The sequence below is a fragment of the Semicossyphus pulcher genome, unplaced genomic scaffold (genome assembly GCF_022749685.1).
Source record: "Semicossyphus pulcher isolate SPU_LCO1_2020_fin unplaced genomic scaffold, fSemPul1.0.p SCAF_23, whole genome shotgun sequence".
Classification (NCBI taxonomy): Eukaryota; Metazoa; Chordata; class Actinopteri; order Labriformes; family Labridae; genus Semicossyphus; species Semicossyphus pulcher.
The window spans coordinates 9998705-10018614 of NW_027211697.1; the positions used below are offsets into that span (position 1 = coordinate 9998705).

A 19910-nucleotide genomic window follows, 5' to 3' on the forward strand; every position below is an offset into this window, starting at 1 on the left:
TCATTGGTAGGCATCTGTGCTGACCCGCGAAAGGAAAATGAACGGATGCGGAAGTCACGTTTCCCCTCTCAACTGAAGAAAGTCCCTGTGTGAAACAATTTGAAGATGTTAAAGAATATATTATTGTCAGGACACCCATATAGCATTTCATAGCAAAAACATTAACATTTACAATATTTGTTGAAGTTATTTGCTTAAAAAACCGGTTCATCTCCTCAGTGAAGTTCGCAATTCTCGCGAGAAGTGTAACGCTACCAAGGACGCTGCTCCTTCATGTTGCCACAACACAGCTTGAAGAAAAAACTCATATCTCATTTATTTCAATTAAATTTAATATGCTTTAATGGCACCAATGTAATAGAGGCAATATTGCCAACACGTCAAGTGATAATCAGGTTAAAAGAAAAAGAAAAAAAAACAAGGAAGGCATTATTCATTGTTTTGTGTGTGTTTATTAAAGACTGTTGAACGTTTTAGAGTGTGTATGTCTCTCTGTGATAGCCTTTGTTTATCCCCAGAGAGAAGTAAGAGGAAAAAAAGAATCATCTGTGCACCGGTGAATCTAAGAACCCTGATTGCAGCTTCTATTGATCAGGTCCTGCTTATACTCTTGAGTCTTAAATCCGTTTCAAAATGACCACCAATAAGAACACTATTTATTAATTTCAAGACTTTGCAATCATGTCCATGTGACTAACAGTTATTAAAAAAATCTGTGCTTGAAGAAAGACGCGATATGACCGACCCAAAGGTTTTTTGCTATTGATTTGCTGCTTTATGTTTGTTATTAATTATCCAATCAGGCCTCCACACTGACAAAACAATTCATACATAGAAGTAAGGTCAAGGCCAACAGCCAGCATGTTGTGTGCATACGTTTATCTGACATACAGCAAAACTATTGCGTTTGATTCGCTCACTTATCTGACATGGCATCAAGCATTTGATTCAATGTCGACATAAATATGTAAATCAAAATTTAAATGTAAATCAAGTGATAGTGGGGAGCACTGTAGCCCCCACTTTCATTCTTTTTCATTATTTAGAGTAAAGCATCATATCATCTATGACAAAGAGTGTGTGGTGAAATTGACCTCAAGCTGCATTTTCCATGAAGCTTGTTTATTTGAAAACTATCCAAGTCATCAATAAAAATGGCAGCAGAATTGAGTCAAAGAATCATCCAGTGAACATGGTTGTCGAAGCTAAATTTTATTTTGTGACAATTTCATCTATTAATGGACATTTTGGCATCCAAGAAGAGGATATGAAGTTTGCCAATCCTTGCCCCTTCTGAGTTTTCATACAAAAATCTGCCTCCTCTATTATTGAACTGCATCGGTGGCACAGAAGCTCTTCCCAAAGCAATTTAATGTAATGGCAACAGCTTGCTGGCACCATTGGAGACAAGTGAATCATCATGTTAGCTCATCTTTCCCCCCGCCAGCCTCCTGTGGCTTAGTAGCAGAGCGATGGGGGGGTCCTCAGCTGCCCCGCCAACCAAGCATCTGACACTGCAGCCGGCTGCCAGACTAATATCAGGCACTGAGTGTCACACATACGCACACGCATACAATCTTTCTCCCCCATATGCGTTCACAGACGGACAAACCAGTTACACACTCAGAATATGCAGGCAGACTGTCAAATGCACCCAGCATACAATCATATTATGATGGATAAATCTGCTCGTTCACAAACAACCATCTCATACATAATTCATGAACAGCATGCATTAATCATTTGTACCAAAAACACCTGCAAAATCATCATTAAATTAATTGGCAGAAAAATCCAAAAGAGATAAACAAGATACATGAAGAAGACATGTTATGGTTCAACTGAAGAAATACAGGAGAGATTCTGGTTGCCTGTTGTATGGTGCCATCTCAGGATAAAAGCGTTTTAATCCGGAGGCCTTCAATAAGACAGTTTGTAAAGATAGTTGACTACTCAGTTGATCTCCATCGCCAGTGCCTCAGATTAAATGAATCGATCCCTTCTTGATAAAATTAGATTAATCTTGTTTTTCTCTGTTTAAAAGCAAATCAAAAAACAACAATGTAGACCTATGGTTCAATCATTGTGCTGACAGATGTGTCTGCTGAGGTTTCTACAACAAGAGAGTCAACCTGGGCTTCAGATTTGTTGATGTTGTGCTCAGGTGTCCCTGTAGAAAGATTAGTGAGTATAGACTGACCCAGGGTCTCTTTATACTGACACTATACTAAAAAAAAACTAAAAGAGGACCAAGTTTATTTAGTAACACTGTAATAAACACTACCACAACAGTCATATTTGGGTGATGTTGTTATATAAGCATAAAAGAACGACTCCTTTTACATAATTCCAGTGTGGCCTTTGAGAGCAACAGGGGGAGATTTGGCATATCAAATAGTAACACATTTCTTGGGGGAAATATTAGGATTACTCTATTTTCAGAGATAACTTTTGTCCTATCCATTAAAGGAAATTAAATTAAATAGAATGGTGAAAAAATGTCTTATTCACAATCAAGTTAAACTATTACTAGGAGCATTATTATTATTATAGTATAGTAATACCATTATTTATATACTGGTTAAATGAGCAGTGGCAGTAGTAGCAGAGTGGTAGTTGCAGTTTGTTGTGTATAAACTACCACATCACAAATGTGCCTTCTCAGCACTTCCTGTGGAGAAGCACCTGACTGTCGCTGCATTCAAGTAGTGACGAAATAATCGGAGAAACTAGCTTACGACCTGGAAATTCAGGTGACGGCTAGGAACACCTGGGAAAGTCAGAGATTTGACGTTATAAAAACATGGTGCGCCAAGGCAAATGTTGGGGTCGATGGCTTGATGGTTAAAATCTTTATATTAATTCTCATAATAGGCTTACATATCCATTTTTTTTAACTTGTTTGTCATTTGTAGGCCTATTATGCAGTTTGTAACTGTGAGTTGCCGTCAACGTAGAATAAAAGATAAATTCCGAGCAATCAAATACAACACGTTTTATTACGGCCATTTACGTTGTCCGCATTACGACTTTAAACGTACAAACACAACAAAGTCGGAATACTGATTTCGCCAACACACGAAATAGGGCCATCCAACGAGTACTTGAATGCAGCATGCGAGCAGCCGGTGGGGGCGGAGGAGTACGTGCAATTCTGTGCTGGATGATTGTTTGTAGTTAACTGGACTGCGTTGCTCAACACAGCAGCGGAGTGAAGGTTTGTACTGTCAGTATGATACTAAAGCCTGGTAATCCGTAAATATGAAGTTGCTAGGGGAATATACGTTTCGCCCCTGCCATGTATTGTACTGCTGTTTGTCAAATGTTTTAGATTGTTAAAATGCTAGCTAGCTATATTAGCCAACTTTGCTAGTTAGCGTCATCAAGCAAAGTTAGCTTTTGTTGTCAAAATGATGCGCCCAAGTTTGATGGCGTTAGCGTCATGTTTAGTAAGCAGTACATTTATTCGTTTCCCGATGAAAGGTGCAGTTGTGATCACATAGAAAAACTAATCTGAATGAAATCCTTACGAGCTAGCTTTATGTTGTAGTTATTCTTTTAGACTTCTGGTAAACGCCAGAAGGCCTGTGCTGTGTGAGCTGCTTTTTGTCTGGCTGTGAACGTCTGCTGTTTAAAGCATGCAGGCCAGGTCATGTCAGACTGTATCAGCTTTCACTCTCACAGAGCCTTATTTTCTTCCTAGAATTAATCGGGACAAAGATTGAAGACAGCTGAAATACCTGAAATAGGACACCTTTCATTTGATCATCATCTCAGGGACAACAAACGCAGTGAATAGGAGTGTGTTGATATCAGCTTGCCTTTTTCCAAATCACTGCTGTATTTTGGGTAAGGGTTACTAGAAACTATACAATGCTTGTCTTTGTATAAATTGTAGCTAAAAGCATTGAATTACCTTAAAGCTCCTGTGAGGAGTTTTTATCTGTTTATGAAACAGACTAGAATTAATTCTGATAACACTATATGACCTACAAAAGCAAACCAGACCATCAGAGACGAGAATTATTTTTTCTATATAGTTATTTTTTAATGCCTGAAACTGCTGGCAGGGGGTAGGTGTCAGATGAAGTGGTTAACTGCACACAGCCTTTGTTTATATTTTACATCAGCAAAGACATAAGAGGTACAGCTTTGTCCACAGGGGACGCCAAAATCGACACAAAGGAGCTTTAACATCCAAAAGGAATTTTTAATGATTGCTCTTTTGGAAGTGTACGAGAACACTGACTCTTAAAGTAACAATCTTGAGCTTTTTCATTTAAATAAATGTCTTTTAAGTCACTATCTAGGCCTATCACTGAATGAGTTAACCCTATGGTGATTGAGCCTATGGCCAACTGATGAAAGCCTTTGCATTTGCAGTATTTAATATTATTATGGACTGGGAGTGTGTGGTGACATTTGCGGAAAAACTAACAAGCGGTTAGGGACGTGCTTTCCATCACCCAGCAGTGGTTGGTCTGTCAGACAGTGTAAGTGGAGCCAAGTGGCTGCTCTTCCGGTTTCTGTAAGCATCGTGAGGAAAACGGTAATCTACTATGGCTGAACAAAGAAAGAAAAGATTGATGATTACAGATACAACTTCAATCTTAACTATTGATTATCACTAGTGGGAGTCACTCAAGAACACAAAAAAGGACATTAAACTCTGATTGTGTTTCGTCAATATTGTGTTGTTTGCTTTGTCCTCTCTTGTTGACTCTAGACAAATTGTACATAATGTAATAAACACTGTTATATACTTTATATGTTGCTCCTGTGTGTTACAGCTTTGGTGTACAGCATGTGTATGTTTATACAGCCCTCTGGTACCACAGAGAACACAGCAGCCTGACAGCATCGTTCATCTGTTTATTTAAAACGGCAGTTAAACAATCTCTGCTCAAGTAAAACATCAAGACAGCAGTAACCAGTAGAGGCCATAGTGATGATCAAATTGATACAACTCAGATATGACTAATGCCCTATTATTTAAATGTAAATGCTACTGTGGTGTCTCTCATTGATTGTAGGCTGACCTCACTGACCAACAGAAACATTACTGTCAGCAGAGAAGATGGAGAAAAAAGATAGTGTGTCCAATGGCGCAGGGCCCATGTATGAGGAAAAACTCAGGTAAATATTCCACTACTATTGTTACCTCATTGTCGAGATATAAAGTTATACGAGAGGGAACAAAGATGGCGGTTATGGTTCTTCTCTCCCCAGTCCTGAGGATCTGTCTGAGATGCTGGCAGCAGGGACCAAGGAGGTCCATGAAAAGGCTGAGAACACCCAGTTTGTGAAAGATTTTCTCAGGGGACGCATCCGAAAAGAGCTCTTCAAGGTCAGTCCAAAGAAACTCAGGAAGGATTTATAACATTATAATTTTATAAAGGAAGAAATAGGAGTAAAGAGATGTAATAAACATGTAGGTACCTGGCAATAAATCAGCAAAGCAAAGTGTAATCTTTCTTTCTTGCTTCCCCAGCTTGGTGCCGTGGCACTCTACTACACTTATGAAGCCATGGAGGAGGAGATTGAAAGAAACAAAGACCACCCCCACTTTGCCCCTCTATATTTTCCTGCAGAGCTGCACCGCCACGAGTCCTTGGCCCGTGACCTTGAATACTTTTACGGCCCAGACTGGCAGAGCCAGGTGAAATGCTCCGAGGCCACCCAACATTATGTGGACCGAATTCATCAAGTTGGGCAAGAGGACCCGGTGCTGCTGGTTGCCCATGCATACACCCGCTATATGGGGGACCTGTCTGGGGGTCAGGTGCTGAAAAAAGTGGCCCAGAGAGCCTTGAAGCTTCCGGCCACAGGCGAAGGCCTGGAATTCTATCAGTTTGATGCCATCCATAGTGCCAAAGCATTTAAGCAGCTGTACCGCAGTCGGATGAACGAGTTAGAACTGGACGTACAAACTAAGAAGAAGCTGGTAGAGGAGGCTGTCAAGGCTTTCCAATTCAACATGGAGGTAAGAGGCCTGAGAGAAAGAATAGAGGTGGGAGAAATGGAGAAAAGAGGAAATGCAAGCTAAGTTTGGAAACACAAGTGGGCGATCTGTTCCCAGGTGGTGGTGATGAAGTGGTTGCAGTAGAGGTGTGCTTCCTGTGCCTCTTTTTTATCATTTAGTGATTCCTTTAAGAGATCGATGGTATTCAGATTATCAGTATTTCCCACTGAAATTAGCGCGTTGACGCAGGTTTTTCAGACCGGGGAAGACCTGCTTAGAGATGCCGATTGTCTCTTTTCCCATTGCCAGTGGAGTATACTCCTGTCGGCCTCTTTTCTGCTGCGTCACTGTCTTAACGCAACAAACGCGCCAGAGACAGGGTTAGTAAACAGTGAAGATGTTACGGTGGTTAGGTCTTTATTGTATCTATTACTCATTCAGTCTGTTTATCAAACTCGGCGGCGAACGATGTTCGAGCGCTGCTCGGACGGAGACGGGCGGGATTTGTAGCTGAGATGACGAGGAGACGCAGAAGTTATTCATGCAACCATTACCACAACCCTGTTGATTAATGATGATGATACTTCAGGCGTCAACTTTGTTAAATTAACCAAGAACAATCCACGAACAATTTCCAGTTTATTGAGTAACCTTCACATGCTGTATGTTTTAGGTGTTTGATGAGCTGGAAGAGATGGGTAAAACCATCCAGGAGGATGTTTTGGATGCTGGCATGCCTGTCCATGAAGCAATGGGTGGCGACATTAGCAAGTGTCCCTACTATACTGCGAAAATGGGTACAGTATGCTTTTATTTTTCATTCTGTGATCATTGTGCAACTATAAGATAAGTGATTTAAAACTTATGGTAGTTTTATAAAGCTATTGTGAGGTGTTTTCTACTTCTTTGTCCTTCCTGTGTGTCACAGCGGCGTCAGGCGGATCAGCATATGCCTGTCAGCTCGCCATGGCCGTACTGCGACACCCAACAGGACAGGTCCTGTTTGCTACCTGGTTTGCTGCTCTGGCTGGATTGGCTGCATGGTATCTGATGTGATCCAGCCGTCGCTCTGTCACTGCTGCTGTAAGAGAGAGGGGGAGAAACGTAGAAGGAAGGACATTAAGAAAGTCCCTCGGACTGTGCACATTCTCATAGTTTCATACAAATATCCTGAACGGGTCCAAGTTTATTTTACAGTTACATGTTTGCTAAGAAGGGTAGCTAATAGGAAATAAACTCCTATGAAGATATGTATAGGACCGTTAGGATGTCAACTTCATCCATCCATCCATCCATCCATCCATCCATCCATCCATCCATCAAGCCATACACTGTTACAAATTCTCCCCCTAGTGCTTTCTCTACCTCCTTTGCACTGTCCCTCAATATTTGTCCTTCCAGTACGTTTGGTTGTATTTCAGGACCTTCTGCAGCTGTTTGCTGATTTTTGCCATTGACGTTCACAGTGTGAATAGCTAATTAGTGGTGAAATGAAATTTTCTCACATTTTTCAAGGAAAACTGCCAGACTGACAGAGCATGGTGACTCTTAGAAGCTGTCCATGCATTAACTACACAATTACCAAATTCATCTGATTTATAAAATCACTTCATGGTGAGCTGAGTCAATCCATGGTAGTGTTCAAACACATTTATGCATGAGTGTGATAGCACAGTTGGTTTTTGCTGGGCAGACTGCTGTGTTGATTTTTAACGAGGCCTTGGTGTGTTTGCATTGGAATATGTTAATCTGAACAGGGACAGTAAGTAATGTATGAGGTGATAATGCAACAGCGTTTCTTGTAAATTTAAACTTAGGAAATGTCTCCATGTAACTGTAACATAATGTGAAAACACAGTGCGCTGCATTTCAGGACTCAGACATGGCCTCAGATGTCTCCAAAAGTTTGTAAAGGTGTACTGTGAAACAGGTGATCGGAGTCAAAAGCTTTCTGTCTTTTTCAAGATATAGCACACCTACACTTTAACAAGTGTATGATTCAATTAACATCTTCTAGATAGTTGTGAATATATCAGATATTTTAATCTCAACTGATGCATGTTCAGTTATTCAGAATTATGCGATTAGGGCATCTTGTATTTCGAAAAAAAAAACTGCCTGTTGTCGATTTTAAATGCACAGCTTAACTTTCCAAGATGAATGCAGGAGCCTATATTAGGACGAAGGTGTTAACAGAAGTGTTTGCAGCTGTTTCTAAAGGAAAATGTCATTTTATATTATGATTATTTGTCTACATGAAGGCTAAATAAGTCTGAATGTTCAGGTTTGGTAGTTACTGTACAGGTTGATCTTTGAATTAATATACCAGTATGCATCATCACTATACAATCCTCATATACTGTATGTTGGAAAAATGGTTCCCAGTAGTGCACAACTCTGTTTTTCCAACAGGGAGAGAGAGACATATTTTGTGCTGTGTGTAATTGCACAGTTTGAAGTTTTAATATTTCTAACACGGTAATGAAAGTTCATTAACTTTAATCTTTCCAAGCAGTTTGTTTTTTTCCCTCTGCTTGGGTTTGTCGGACACAGAGTACCTAAGGAAACCTACTGAGAACATGTTCACCAGGTTTCTTTGCTGTTTGCACGACACGTTCACACAATTATGGATGTACAGTATTCCTTATTAGCTAATTGTATTCGGGATTAACGGCTCGATTGCGGCTGTTTGATCGCAGACATGAGAGCATAGGTGATGATGTGTTTTGTATTTGAGAGTCTCAGGGTCAAGTTGCAGACAGATGGCAATACAATGCATTGAATATAGAAGATTAATACAGGGGCCAAATGAATATTCTCCTGTTGTTCAATGTCCTTGTGTTTTTTCATGTTTTTGATGCCAGTGTGATGTGTGAAAATGCTATTGTGTTTTTGGACATATGAAGGGACCCTTACTTTAATCTGAGAAGTGCAGGTAGTACCTTTAGTCGTGATTAAACCTTATATTACACCGAGTGGATACATGACTAATTCATGTTGATTTCATATTCTTTTTAAATTTCATTTACCATGCTCCGAACCCCTTTGTTTACGGAAGCAGAGAACAGCCGTGATTGCAATTACTTTTTAATGCCGTTATCTGCAGATTGCAAGTTAATCATTTTGTTTTCTCAAGATTACAAAGAAAGTTTTTTTTCTTGATAGCGGGTTATTCCACGTTGTTATGTTGAGAAGACATAAGTTAACAAAAGCTGCTACAGTTGACGCCATTTATGCATGCTGGCATGGCATATGACCTCTTTTTCTCATAATAATGGGCTGGTTTTGCTGTTAACTTGTGATAACAAAGCTTGTTTTCTCAAAATACTTAACGTGTGATCTTGGAAAATAATTGTAAGCATGGCTGTTCTTAGTCTCTGTACTTTCTCTATCCAACTGGACAAAGCTTTATTAGTGACCATCTAGAATGCCTTCATGGTAGGAGTTGAAACCCAGGACTATGCTCTGCTGTCTATGTTAAAATAAAATATATACCCCCACTCATGCTGAAATAAGTTATTTATTTGGACTTGTGATTTAAATAACAATAAAATTCTAAAAAGACTTGTCTTTAATGCACTTTTAATTAGTTTTTTGGCACAAACACTTAGCAGGGAATGTCCATTTGTAATTTTGACTGACATTTAGTGCCAAACAAGTTGGTACAGACATTCGTGTTCCTCTGGGTAAATTGTAACTTTTCATAAGATATTTCCATTTGTTTCATACATTGGTTTGTGACAAATCTCGGATCCCATCGGCTATAGTCTGACGACGATATAGCACCTGGGGACAACGGTAGGCATGCCGGGCGGTCAAGACCTCCTTTTCCGCCTGCTGCATTGTTTACAGAAAAATAACCCGTTTTTCTTGTGATTTACTTTAATTAACGGGTTTTTAACTTTGCCGAAATTTCAACATCATGATGCAGATTTGTAAAAAGTAAAACATAAGCTTTGTCAGGTCTGTCCTCAAGAGGAGAAGCAAAACTACTTCTAAAATGCTCGTTTGTTGAACGGAGGTCGGACCGACCGTTTCTGATGCATTCGAGGAAGTCAGGAAATCTTAACGCTGAGCGGCTTTCATGACACAGCGTCAAGGGAATTTATCTCAAGTTGAATTTTAGATCAAGAATGGATTGTTAGCTGAACTTAAATGCAGATGTCTGTTTAAAGAGATTAATAAGAAGATAAATCGTTGTCAGATGACCACTGATGGGAGCCGGGATGTCATTACGGAGCATTACGTTCCGCCTGCTTTTGGTCCCCACACGGACTGTTTTCCCTGCATACACCGCAGTCCGCGGTCAAACGTCCTTGTATGGAAATGTAGAATCTCTAACTAGATAGCTTTTAGCGCAAGGCTAAATGGGCATAGTGCCAAAATGTTGAAATAATCTCCACAGAATATCCTTTTTAAAATAATAGATTTATTGAAAAGTAAAAATCCAGGCTAGTTTATCAGGTGCAACCAAACCAGATAATGTAATCATATACAATAGCTTTGCAGAAAAAACTATTCTACCTTTGTGGTGTTGAAATGTTCACTGGGCAGCAGTTAGGTTGTTTCAGATTGCATTGTTTTTAGAAATCAAAGTGAACAGATGTATAAACACTTTGAATACAGTAACAACTAGATGGAGTCAAAGTATTTTTGTAATGTATTTAAAACAAAGGCTTTTCCCCCAGACCATTGCTTTATTATTGATATACAGTATATCTCTTCTATGTGACTCATTGTTAAAGCCGTCATGATCCACAACTGCTTATGTACAAATGTAGTGAAGGTGCATAATACAAAGGCCTAAAAGAGGGACAGATTCTGGTCATTGGTGTTCACAGTTCAGGAAAGCGTCAGCCAAATGTTCACTTTCCACACGATCGTCGTCAATCAGCTACAGACACAGCTCTACTCTACCCAACACTAAAACTGAAAGGTGAACATGTATCCCGGTGAAGTTCGACCTGTTACGACTGCCGGCGCTGAGAGACATTCAGTATGAAAAAACAACCAAAGCATACAGAACAAAACGGATCAATAACATATTATTTAATCCCAAATTAAACCTTTGACTACATACTGTAGTCTTTCTCAATACAATTATCCATTTCTATGCACTTGGATTCTGTTTTTGTAATGAGGATTGACAGAAAACCGACATGCACCAACTGCTACGATAGATGAGAAGTCTTTTTTTGCTTCGATTGATGTTTGACAGAGAGGTGATTGGCACACTGGAACGCCCTCTTTTATGTGGATTCTCTTTGATGAACGAACAGAGCAGGAAATCTTCTGCCATATTTGCTGCAGGGGTGGGTAGGTAGACAAGTCCTTTCTGATCCATCCCAAACCTTTGTAGGCCGCCTCCTACATCACCTCAACCACCTGTGCCTTCATAACGTGGCTGTTCTTGTTGTAATCTGTCCTCCCTTCTGCCCTCCAATCTTCTGTTGAAGCTTCTCAGTTCCAGGATGACCTTTTACCTTAAGAGAAAGGGATAAGAAAAGAGATGTTGGACACTCGCTGAATTTTTAAAAATTGAGCTGTTAAGGCATTTTCGGTTTAAGAACAATGACGTGTAAAATATGCAGACTAGACAATTAGGGCACCCTACTTAAGCTTAATATCCAGCAGGACACAGGGGTGCATGCATCTGTGTTTTTAAGTGACAGCCACAAACCAGGTAATAAAAAGTGGTCCAAAAAATTGTTGCATTGAGCATCACATTTAATAGTGACAACAGGACAGAAAAAGTGGGACTGGGAAAATAAATCAACTTCACATTTCATACCTGGTTTGTGGATGTCAGGAAGAACTAAACAATCTCTTTAATTTGGAGAAGAAGCCCTCCTCTTGTTTCAACTCTCCTTCCTTCTTGTCATGCCCACTTTGCTCTCTCTCAGACTGCTTACCACTGCTGCCCCCACCTGGACAGAGACGAACACTGCATCAACCAGGCTTGCGACCTAGGCTGCATTCATACTGCAGGCCTTCAAGCTCAAATCTAATTTGGTGCTCATATCTGATTTTATGGGGTCAGTGTTCATGTTTTAGAATGTGACCCAGGTGAGAAATCTGTATCTGTAAATCATGGATGGCTCTCGGGCTTTGGGACTTTGGATGTACGTAAACTTTTGTGCAAGTCAGCGACATCTCCATCAGAGACAGGAAAAAAAGACAAGAGTGGAAAAGGCATTACTCCTTGCCTTATCTCCAACACTTCAGTCACGGTATGAGCCTTCTAGTTTTTAATTGGATAGAGGCATCTCCCAAAATAGCAATCAAATCTGCTCTGTCTCCCCACGGCTGTGTGTCGTTGTCCTCCATGGTCAAGCGGAAAAAAGGACGTCTTCTTCTTTAGCATCACTCGTGGAAACGTGCATATTACCATGGCAACCCGGGCCTATTCCGTGTTCAAATAAAAGTTGCATGCAGGTTGCATGTTTTGGATTCAGACCATATTCAAGTAGCCCAGTTCCAAATTGAAAAAATGCAACATCATGCAACTTTTCACTTTTTACTAATTTGGAAAAATCAGATCTGGGTCACATAGCGGAAAAAATTGGAATTGGGACACTTTAGCTGCAAGTACAGCTTCCTGCCCTTGAACCCAGTTTGAGTAGATCAGATAGGGTCAGGTATAATGAGCACAAAAAGAGGGCTACAGAGATTGCCCCTTTTACCTGTGGTAGTAGCAGTGACCCCGTTTACTGTCCCCTCCACGTCCGTCTCGTCCTCAGCGTAGCTCATGAGCAGACTTCTTTGTCTGTCTGTGAGTGTCCTGCACATAGAAACAATGCCTTAGGATCTTTGTGATGGGTAAACAGCTTTAGTGTTACGTCTTCTAGATTACACTGACTCATCACATTCAATAAAAACATTTATTGGAACAAAATCCTAAACAATGTGTGTTTATGGAGTCTTACTTGGGTACTTTTATTTTGACATGGACATAATGGTCGCCGAAGCCGTAGCCACTGACACGCGCGATTCCCTTCCCTGCAAGACGAATCCTCTGGTCTGTCTGAATGCCTGCGGGGATCTGAAGAAAAAATCCAGTCATTTCTTACTCTTTAAGTGTTTAAAATGTTTCCCCCTCAGAGGTGGAACCTGAGAATATACATGTCTACTTACTGATAAATTAATTGTTTCATAAAGGCCCTGTGCCCTGGCCGTGCCGCCCAGGATAGCTTGTGCCACAGAGATTAAAAGGTCAGAGTGGATGTCTGCACCCTCCCTCCTGAACACGGGACTTTTTTGGACCTGGTAACAGAAGACATCAAAATCAATCCCACAGTTATCAAAACGACAAAAATGGAACTCGCTTGTTTGAATTGTGTCAATTCAAAGAGCAGAGACAGCTCAATGCCTTCAACTAGGTCACACACTGACATTATATAGGACAATCATTATGACAGCTCTGAGGTGAACATGCACTTTATTCACTTCCCTCAGCACTGATACTATGAGGTGTTGCTATAGATGCTCACCCTGAACGTGATGAAGACCTCCTTCTTGCCAACTGGCATTCTGACTGTCTGACCATCCTCCACACCTTAAAGCAAAAAAACAACCATAGTTAGAGAGTGTAGATGATTAACATTAAAGTTAAGCATAAAAATCTTTATGTAAGGATTTTTTTCTCTGGTGGATGCATCTGCCTCCAGAGGCATTTGTCATGTGCACCTGCTGATAGTGCCTCTTGGATTAAAATAAGCTGACGGGTTTCAGATGAATCTGTATTTTGGATCTGTGCCAGACTAGTTGAGACATACGGTCATCTGGCAGAGGCCAGGGAGCTTGCTAAACTACACTTCCTCAATTTAGGACGCCCGCCTCCGATGTCATGTCTCGTTCAAAATCGTCACATTTGAAATGTCGACTGCAGCCCTGAAGATTTTTTTGACGATCCACCGGTGTATTCTCGTCGTATTTCGGATTCTGTACCGCTGTGAGCTGTTGCCTGCAGCGATCAATGACTGGAAAACAGTAGTATTTCACTCCAGTGTCTCTCGCTGGGCCGTTCCTTTCAGAGGGAGGGGCTCAATGTACGCTGGGTGTTGTAGTAATGTAGAATGGGCGAAACCACAAGCTGTTTGTACACAGCTATGGCACCAATTTCAAATATTACTGCTTCTATTGATTACAGAGAACACCAGCTTTGACTGACACAGGCTTTTTACAGGGGCGAACTGCTCCTTTAATGCTTGTTAACAGTAATCAGAGAACATTTTATTCATGTATCAACAAGTAAGTAAATAGAATAAGAGACTGACCTGCAGGCACAGGAACCATCACATTCTTCCTCTGCTTCGTCTGTCCTGTCCCGCGGCAGGAGTTACAGGGGGAGGAGATCACCGTGCCTTTGCCGCCGCAGCGACGACATGTGGAGCGCATCACAAAGGGGCCCGTGTTCACCGTCTCCTACAGGGTGGCAGGATACAAAATACACATATTTAGTAACTTAAATTAGATATGGGCCGATGATCCTGAACCTCCTAAGCTTATTTCACTGCTGTGAAGAGCACTGTTAATACACATCAGTACAATGTGGCAGAGCTTAGAAGGTTTGACAGCTTAACTCTTTCCAGGGATAAGAAGAGAGGAGAGAAACTATTTAGCCATGTACATTAAAAAGAAAAAGTACATTCAGCTTTATTTCATAACACACAGGCATCACTAACACAAAAACAACTGAACTAAAATGCAGCGTGCCGGAGCTCTTACCATGCCAGAGCCGTTGCAGTAGTGGCAGTGCTGGACCTTGGTGCCTGGCTCGTGGCCTTTACCATCACAGCGCTGGCAGGATGCTTCTATGTTAACAGACATCTCTTTGTTGACCCCCTTCGCTGCCTGCGTGAAGGTCAGCTCCATGATGAACTGCGTCGGAAAAAAAGAGGGTGCAAGTCATTCCATCATTCTAAAGAATACACTCACAGAAATGACCACATGAGAAGCAGATGAGTATAGCACTGACCTCCTGTGGCTGATCGAATATGGCGTTAAAGTCTCCAAAGCCACGGCCTCCAGAGAATTCCCCAAAGATCTTACGGAAGAGCTCTTCTGGGTCTACGCTGTGGGCCTGTCCAGACCAGTACTGCTGCCCTCCACCGGCCTGACCAGCATCAAAGCCTGCTGAGCCATACGTATCGTATTGTTTCCTCTTTACTTCATCACTCAGCACCTGAGAGAAACATGGAACAAGAGTTTAATTCGTGACTCCAATGGGGGGAGACATCAGTTGATGTGTTTAGAGAAGCTTGAATAAAGACTGAAAGTAAACCTCATAAGCTTCAGCCAGCTGAGCAAATTTTTCCTTGGCTTGAGGGTCATCTTTGTTGGTGTCAGGGTGGTACTTTTTGGCCATCTGAGGGACAACAAACACAGATGCACTGTTAACTACAGTGATGACTTGTTATCTGAGAGCAAATCCAAGCTGTGGATGCATGTCAAGCAGAAACAGACCTGGTAGTAAGCTTTCTTGATCTCTTTCTGGGTGGCTGCGCGAGGTACGCCCAGGACCTGGTAGAAGTCCTGCTTGCTGCTAGAAGGGGCACTTGTATGAAAGGACAGTGTGCAGACAGCATGTGGTGATTTGATACCTGAAAGGTGTGAAAACAGGGTTCAAGGCAAGTAATCACCAGTAAGTACAATAAGAGCTGCATTATATGACTCATCACATGATAACTTATTCTATCGTTTGCAAATTTCTAACAGTTCCTTTTATCCTTTTGCATGTCTGCATCATTACTTGCTGCTTTCATCGGATTGCAAACCAGCATACGTCTGCTTAAGTTGTTGATCTGTACGAAGATTCTAGAAACAGCTCTATGTACTTGCAGGACAAGCTGTTAACAAGATGCTAGTGGCTTTACCAATAGCAATAAAGAAAGGGGTTGGTTAGAAATCCCATTCTTGGCGAGATTCTCTAGGTGTCAAAGAATACAATGTGAAACTGGCATCTTCCACTTACAAATTCAACTAGATGACTGCAAATCTATGTTAGCAAACTGATTGCATCACATTGCGAACTATCTCTATTAGCATGATACCAAACGCGTTTGTGTGACAAGCTCATCTTATCTTTAATTCTCGCTTGAACCTCATTAAAATAAGTACATTTAGTTGTCATAACCCTTGCACATGAGAAAAGCCGAATATTCAACAAATGTAGCCTAGCTTAGCCTAGCCTAGGCCATATGGGTAACACACAACCTCACCTGACAGCCCTCTCAATGTCAACGCTTTCGCTGCTCCACCGCACATCAGGTTCCCTCCCCGCCACAGCTTCTCCGCTCCCAGTGTGGAGACACTGCGAACCGCTCCATGGCCAGAGCAGACAACCGCACCGGCGGCCCTGCGATGTCCAGAGGACACGATAACTGTAATCCAGCGTGAGGAGCAGCGAACAGCCGAGGACGCCATCATTCCTTCACTAGTCGCTGCCTCGGACTCACTGCGCATGTCCGCGTGACGGAGTGGGCGTCACCCAGAGCGCAAAGATATTTTGTTTAATTCAAGAGGGTGCTCTCTCAAGAAAAACGAGTTGCAAAGTTTATTTTAAATCTTACTGTTCCTTTTTAGAAACTCAACACAAGTGGCCCATACAACTTTCAATTACGGCTGACTTACAGTTTTCAAACATTATAAGTGACAAAGTGCAAACGAGCATCAAAAGTGTCGGGTTATGAAAAAGATGCGCATGTTTTAATAACTGGGGCGGCACGCGGCGGAGCTGTGCGTTCTATAGTGGTTTTAAAAAGTAAAACTCCGCCCAATCGCACAGCCTCGTGGAGCAAAGCGAGCATACACCGCACGGCCAATCTGAACTGTCAGCTGTAGCAGGAGTCCTCTTTCTGCCGAGTACCAACCAGCTCGACAGAGACACCCGGAAGGCACGAAAGTCAATTTGAGAGGACAGCATGAATCGCTTTAAGACCTCCAAATTCAAAAACACCACTCCGAAAATTGCCAAGAAAGATGTGAGTAGCTCAGGAGCGTCTGCCTGTTATCCTAGCTAACATTAGCTTTGGTTTTTAGCTATGCTACTTAAGTGGTGTTTTGGGGAACGCCTGCCTGCAGGGGATGTTGAACTTCCTGCATCTGTCAGCCTGCATAGTATTAGGAGAACTAAACGAGAATCTGAGTGCACACACTAGTGTTGACACAAATTAAAGGCTAATAGTAAAAACTGCGAACCATGTGGGTGAACAGAGCTGCTAGCCCACATCTGATGTTGTAGTGACGCCCATCATCATGCTATTATATTATAGCTAACTGAGTTTTCCTATTGCTTTTCAATAATCATGTGGTATATTGCACATTTTTGACTGCATACTCGGAGCTGTGTTGGATCTGCACATATCTGCTATTTCAGTCAAAAGACTTGATGAATATTTGACTTTTAAATGCGATAAGTGGGATTACTGTTATGATGCCTCCTGTGTTTGATTGATGGTTGTCCTGTAGGCTTCAGGGGCGACATGTCTGGACGGCACTGCAGTGTCTTGCATACAAATCTGTCATATCTCTCCTCCACTGGACCCATCTGTTTGAAGTTGCAACGCCAAAAGCTCTCTTTGCTGAGGTGGATTATGTAACCCCTTACCTTGTTTTTACTGAGGCTGAAAAATGCCTGGCATGTACAGAGATAGTGGACGTTATTGGTGTCTCTCCAATCTCTGCACACGATCTGAGACAGCAGGTGGTGCTTTGCTGCTGTGAATGTTAACAGGCCAATGAATGTGTGAGTATGGCTGGAGTCATGTGATGGAAGGAGCTGTCATGTCACACATGGTGCAAGAGAGAAAATGGGGACAGGAAGATGAGGAAGTTTTCCACATGGTTTAGCGAGTCGTGAAAGGAATGGTCTGGGAATTTGGTCAACTCTCTGAACACAGTTTTTGGCGCCAAGGCTTTTTCCGATTATTGATTTGTGCATGGATTAACAGCAGAAGGTGTTCAGTCTGACTCTTTAATCATGAGAAAAATGCTTAAATACAAGAAACATAACATAAATCTCATACACTGTGATCGAGGAGGATTTGGACAAGCCTTTTATAATATAAGATCCAAAGAGAGTGGAGTTACCTTACCTGTTTGATGTGGTAGTGAGATTTAGTTTGTGGGAAAATACGAATCTGTCAGACCAGGATCATATTTGCATTTACAGATACACATGCAGAATCTTTAATCCTGTTAAAATAGATGCATGCTAAAGGAGGCTTTGAAGTGCATGGGTGCATTAACAAAGCACTGTCACATCTCTCCCCAGCAGAGCCGTTTCAGCTGTGAAGTGCCCTCCCTTGTATCTGCATTGTTGGCCTGTCATGGTGAACGGTCTTCAGAGTAGCAGCTCAGCAGTACGTTGGACGCTCTGTCCTCTTGCTGCTCTTGCCTTGTTCACGTTATGAAAGAAGTTTTAAGAGTTCTCTGCTGTGCAACGCAGGGAGCCCTTCAACTTCCTCAACAATTTGCTCATTCAGAAGCACTTATGTGTGTGTGTGCACTCTCAGCAAGATCCTTCCTGTTATTTTGCGATGCTCACTTTATTTCATTGGAGCTGGGTCAGTTCATGTCGGCATTTTATTGTTATTCTGTTGAATTAAGTGTAGCTAGTTCAGTTTGTGTTTTTGTAGACATGTGAGGTGAACCCTTAGGATTTTAGTCTTTTGGTCACTGTCATCTGTTGTCCCACATAATCCTGTTTTATCTGCTACTTGTGCTCTCAATGTCTTTAAATCCAGGGATGGATCAACAACGTCCGAGCTGGTTCCTTCTCCTGCCAGGGGAACCACATCAAAGCGAGCTCCAAGCTGGTGGCCTTCAATGCCGAGCAGGCTGGTAAGTGTGATCAAAAGTAATGCTTGCCTGAAGTAGACTGAAGAGTCCACTGTTTGGAGTTGTAGTCCTGCCCATGTGTAATTAGTCCAGATTAAGGATGCATGATATTGGATTTTTTGCTGATATTTTTCAACCCTTTTTGCCTGATATATCAGGCTCATGTTTTTTTCCACCTGATTGCAGAGAACATCAAGTCTCCCCTGTAGTGGAATTGATATCATGCCTACTCTTATTGTAGTGGCCCACTGGCAGATGCAGAAATAACATAATACAGTGCTTTTCATAATGTAAATTCACTGGGCAATATAAGAAAACCTCTTAGGTTATGTACAAAATGCCAAAATTATTTGTATGTAACATTTTCTTTCAAATAAAACTGTAATATTCATTCAACTTCATTCTACAGGCTTGGATGATGAGATTTGGCCGCTCCTCATTTGGACCGATGCTGAGCAGCCATTGCAAATAGCAACCTTGTTGTCCATTTCAGAAACTTTAAAAACTGCCATACCGCACACATCTTGCACCCTTCTTCAGGCTTGACGGAAGAGCGGTAGAGCACACACTCGAGTTAATGTCGTAGCATTACGTCAAGCTTTTTTAAGTAATCATTGAGCATTTAGGCAGAATTAAAGCGTTGTTTTATCGTCGGAAAATATCAGCAGAAAAATTACATCTGCCGATGCCAATGTGTCATTTTCAAGCCATAATCTGCAGATACCGATAACGTGCCGATAGTATCGTGCATTCCTATTCCAAAATATTGCTAAGCAGGAATATAGTGAAAATCAAACAAAAAGGAAGTTCTACTAAAGACTTTGCTCTTACATGATACATTATTTACAGAGCAGTAAGATGAATGTGATTTTGTATGTATGTTCCTGCAGGTGGAGGCATGCTGGGCCTCTCCTCAGTCAAACCTGGTTCAGATGGCCAGTGGACAGTCACCCAGATTTCCTGCCATTCAGGTAGTTTCCTTTCTTTATCCTTTAAGCACCATCTTCTTTCTCTTGTCCCCTTTCTCTTCTGCATACCTGCCACCTCACCAACCCCCGAAGGACACCTTGGTCTCTTTAAATACCACATGAGAAATGCAGATGCTCAG

The 19910-nt window shown here is 41.6% G+C and overlaps 3 protein-coding genes across 4 annotated transcripts in view; 2 read left to right on the forward strand and 1 right to left on the reverse strand.

Moving 5' to 3' along the window:
• Positions 1–3130: 3130 nt before the first annotated feature.
• On the forward strand, positions 3131–9517 carry hmox2b (heme oxygenase 2b). The gene is made up of 6 exons (XM_069674541.1): positions 3131–3217; positions 5034–5136; positions 5230–5347; positions 5492–5983; positions 6636–6759; positions 6891–9517. The coding sequence occupies exons 2-6, from the start codon at positions 5078–5080 to the stop codon at positions 7016–7018; spliced, it is 921 nt and encodes a 306-aa protein (XP_069530642.1). The 5' UTR covers positions 3131–3217; positions 5034–5077; the 3' UTR covers positions 7019–9517.
• Positions 9518–10381: 864 nt separating this feature from the next.
• dnaja3a (DnaJ heat shock protein family (Hsp40) member A3a) lies at positions 10382–16426 on the reverse strand. Of its 2 annotated transcripts, XM_069674288.1 has the most exons (12): positions 16183–16426; positions 15428–15564; positions 15246–15329; positions 14940–15146; positions 14690–14842; positions 14239–14386; positions 13453–13517; positions 13097–13225; positions 12889–13004; positions 12646–12743; positions 11754–11889; positions 10382–11445 (listed from the first exon to the last, which is right to left on the reverse strand). In XM_069674288.1, the coding sequence occupies exons 1-11, from the start codon at positions 16424–16426 to the stop codon at positions 11768–11770; spliced, it is 1503 nt and encodes a 500-aa protein (XP_069530389.1). In that variant the 3' UTR covers positions 10382–11445; positions 11754–11767. The 2 variants fall into 2 exon arrangements, with proteins under 2 accessions (XP_069530389.1, XP_069530390.1); XM_069674289.1 differs by lacking the exon at positions 11754–11889 and having other exon boundaries at positions 16183–16390.
• A 409-nt stretch (positions 16427–16835) lies between these two features.
• The window catches only part of coro7 (coronin 7), a 119778-nt gene continuing 116703 nt past the window's right edge, over positions 16836–19910 (forward strand). Inside the window, exons 1-3 of the mRNA XM_069674453.1 lie at positions 16836–16944; positions 18709–18805; positions 19693–19773. Coding sequence (XP_069530554.1) covers positions 16885–16944; positions 18709–18805; positions 19693–19773 — 238 coding nt within the window. The 5' untranslated portion in view covers positions 16836–16884. The remainder of the gene's footprint in view (positions 16945–18708; positions 18806–19692; positions 19774–19910) is intronic.

Coding starts and splice junctions, on each gene's coding strand:
- hmox2b (XM_069674541.1), top strand. CDS start 5,078: ATGGAGAAAAAAGATAGTGTGTCCAATGGCGCAGGGCCCATGTATGAG. Junction 5,348..5,491: donor TCCGAAAAGAGCTCTTCAAG/GTCAGTCCAAAG, acceptor TTGCTTCCCCAG/CTTGGTGCCGTGGCACTCTA. Junction 5,984..6,635: donor CTTTCCAATTCAACATGGAG/GTAAGAGGCCTG, acceptor TGTATGTTTTAG/GTGTTTGATGAGCTGGAAGA.
- dnaja3a (XM_069674288.1), bottom strand. CDS start 16,426: ATGCGCAGTGAGTCCGAGGCAGCGACTAGTGAAGGAATGATGGCGTCC. Junction 14,387..14,689: donor ACTGCAACGGCTCTGGCATG/GTAAGAGCTCCG, acceptor GCCACCCTGTAG/GAGACGGTGAACACGGGCCC. Junction 12,744..12,888: donor GTCAAAATAAAAGTACCCAA/GTAAGACTCCAT, acceptor TTCTATGTGCAG/GACACTCACAGACAGACAAA.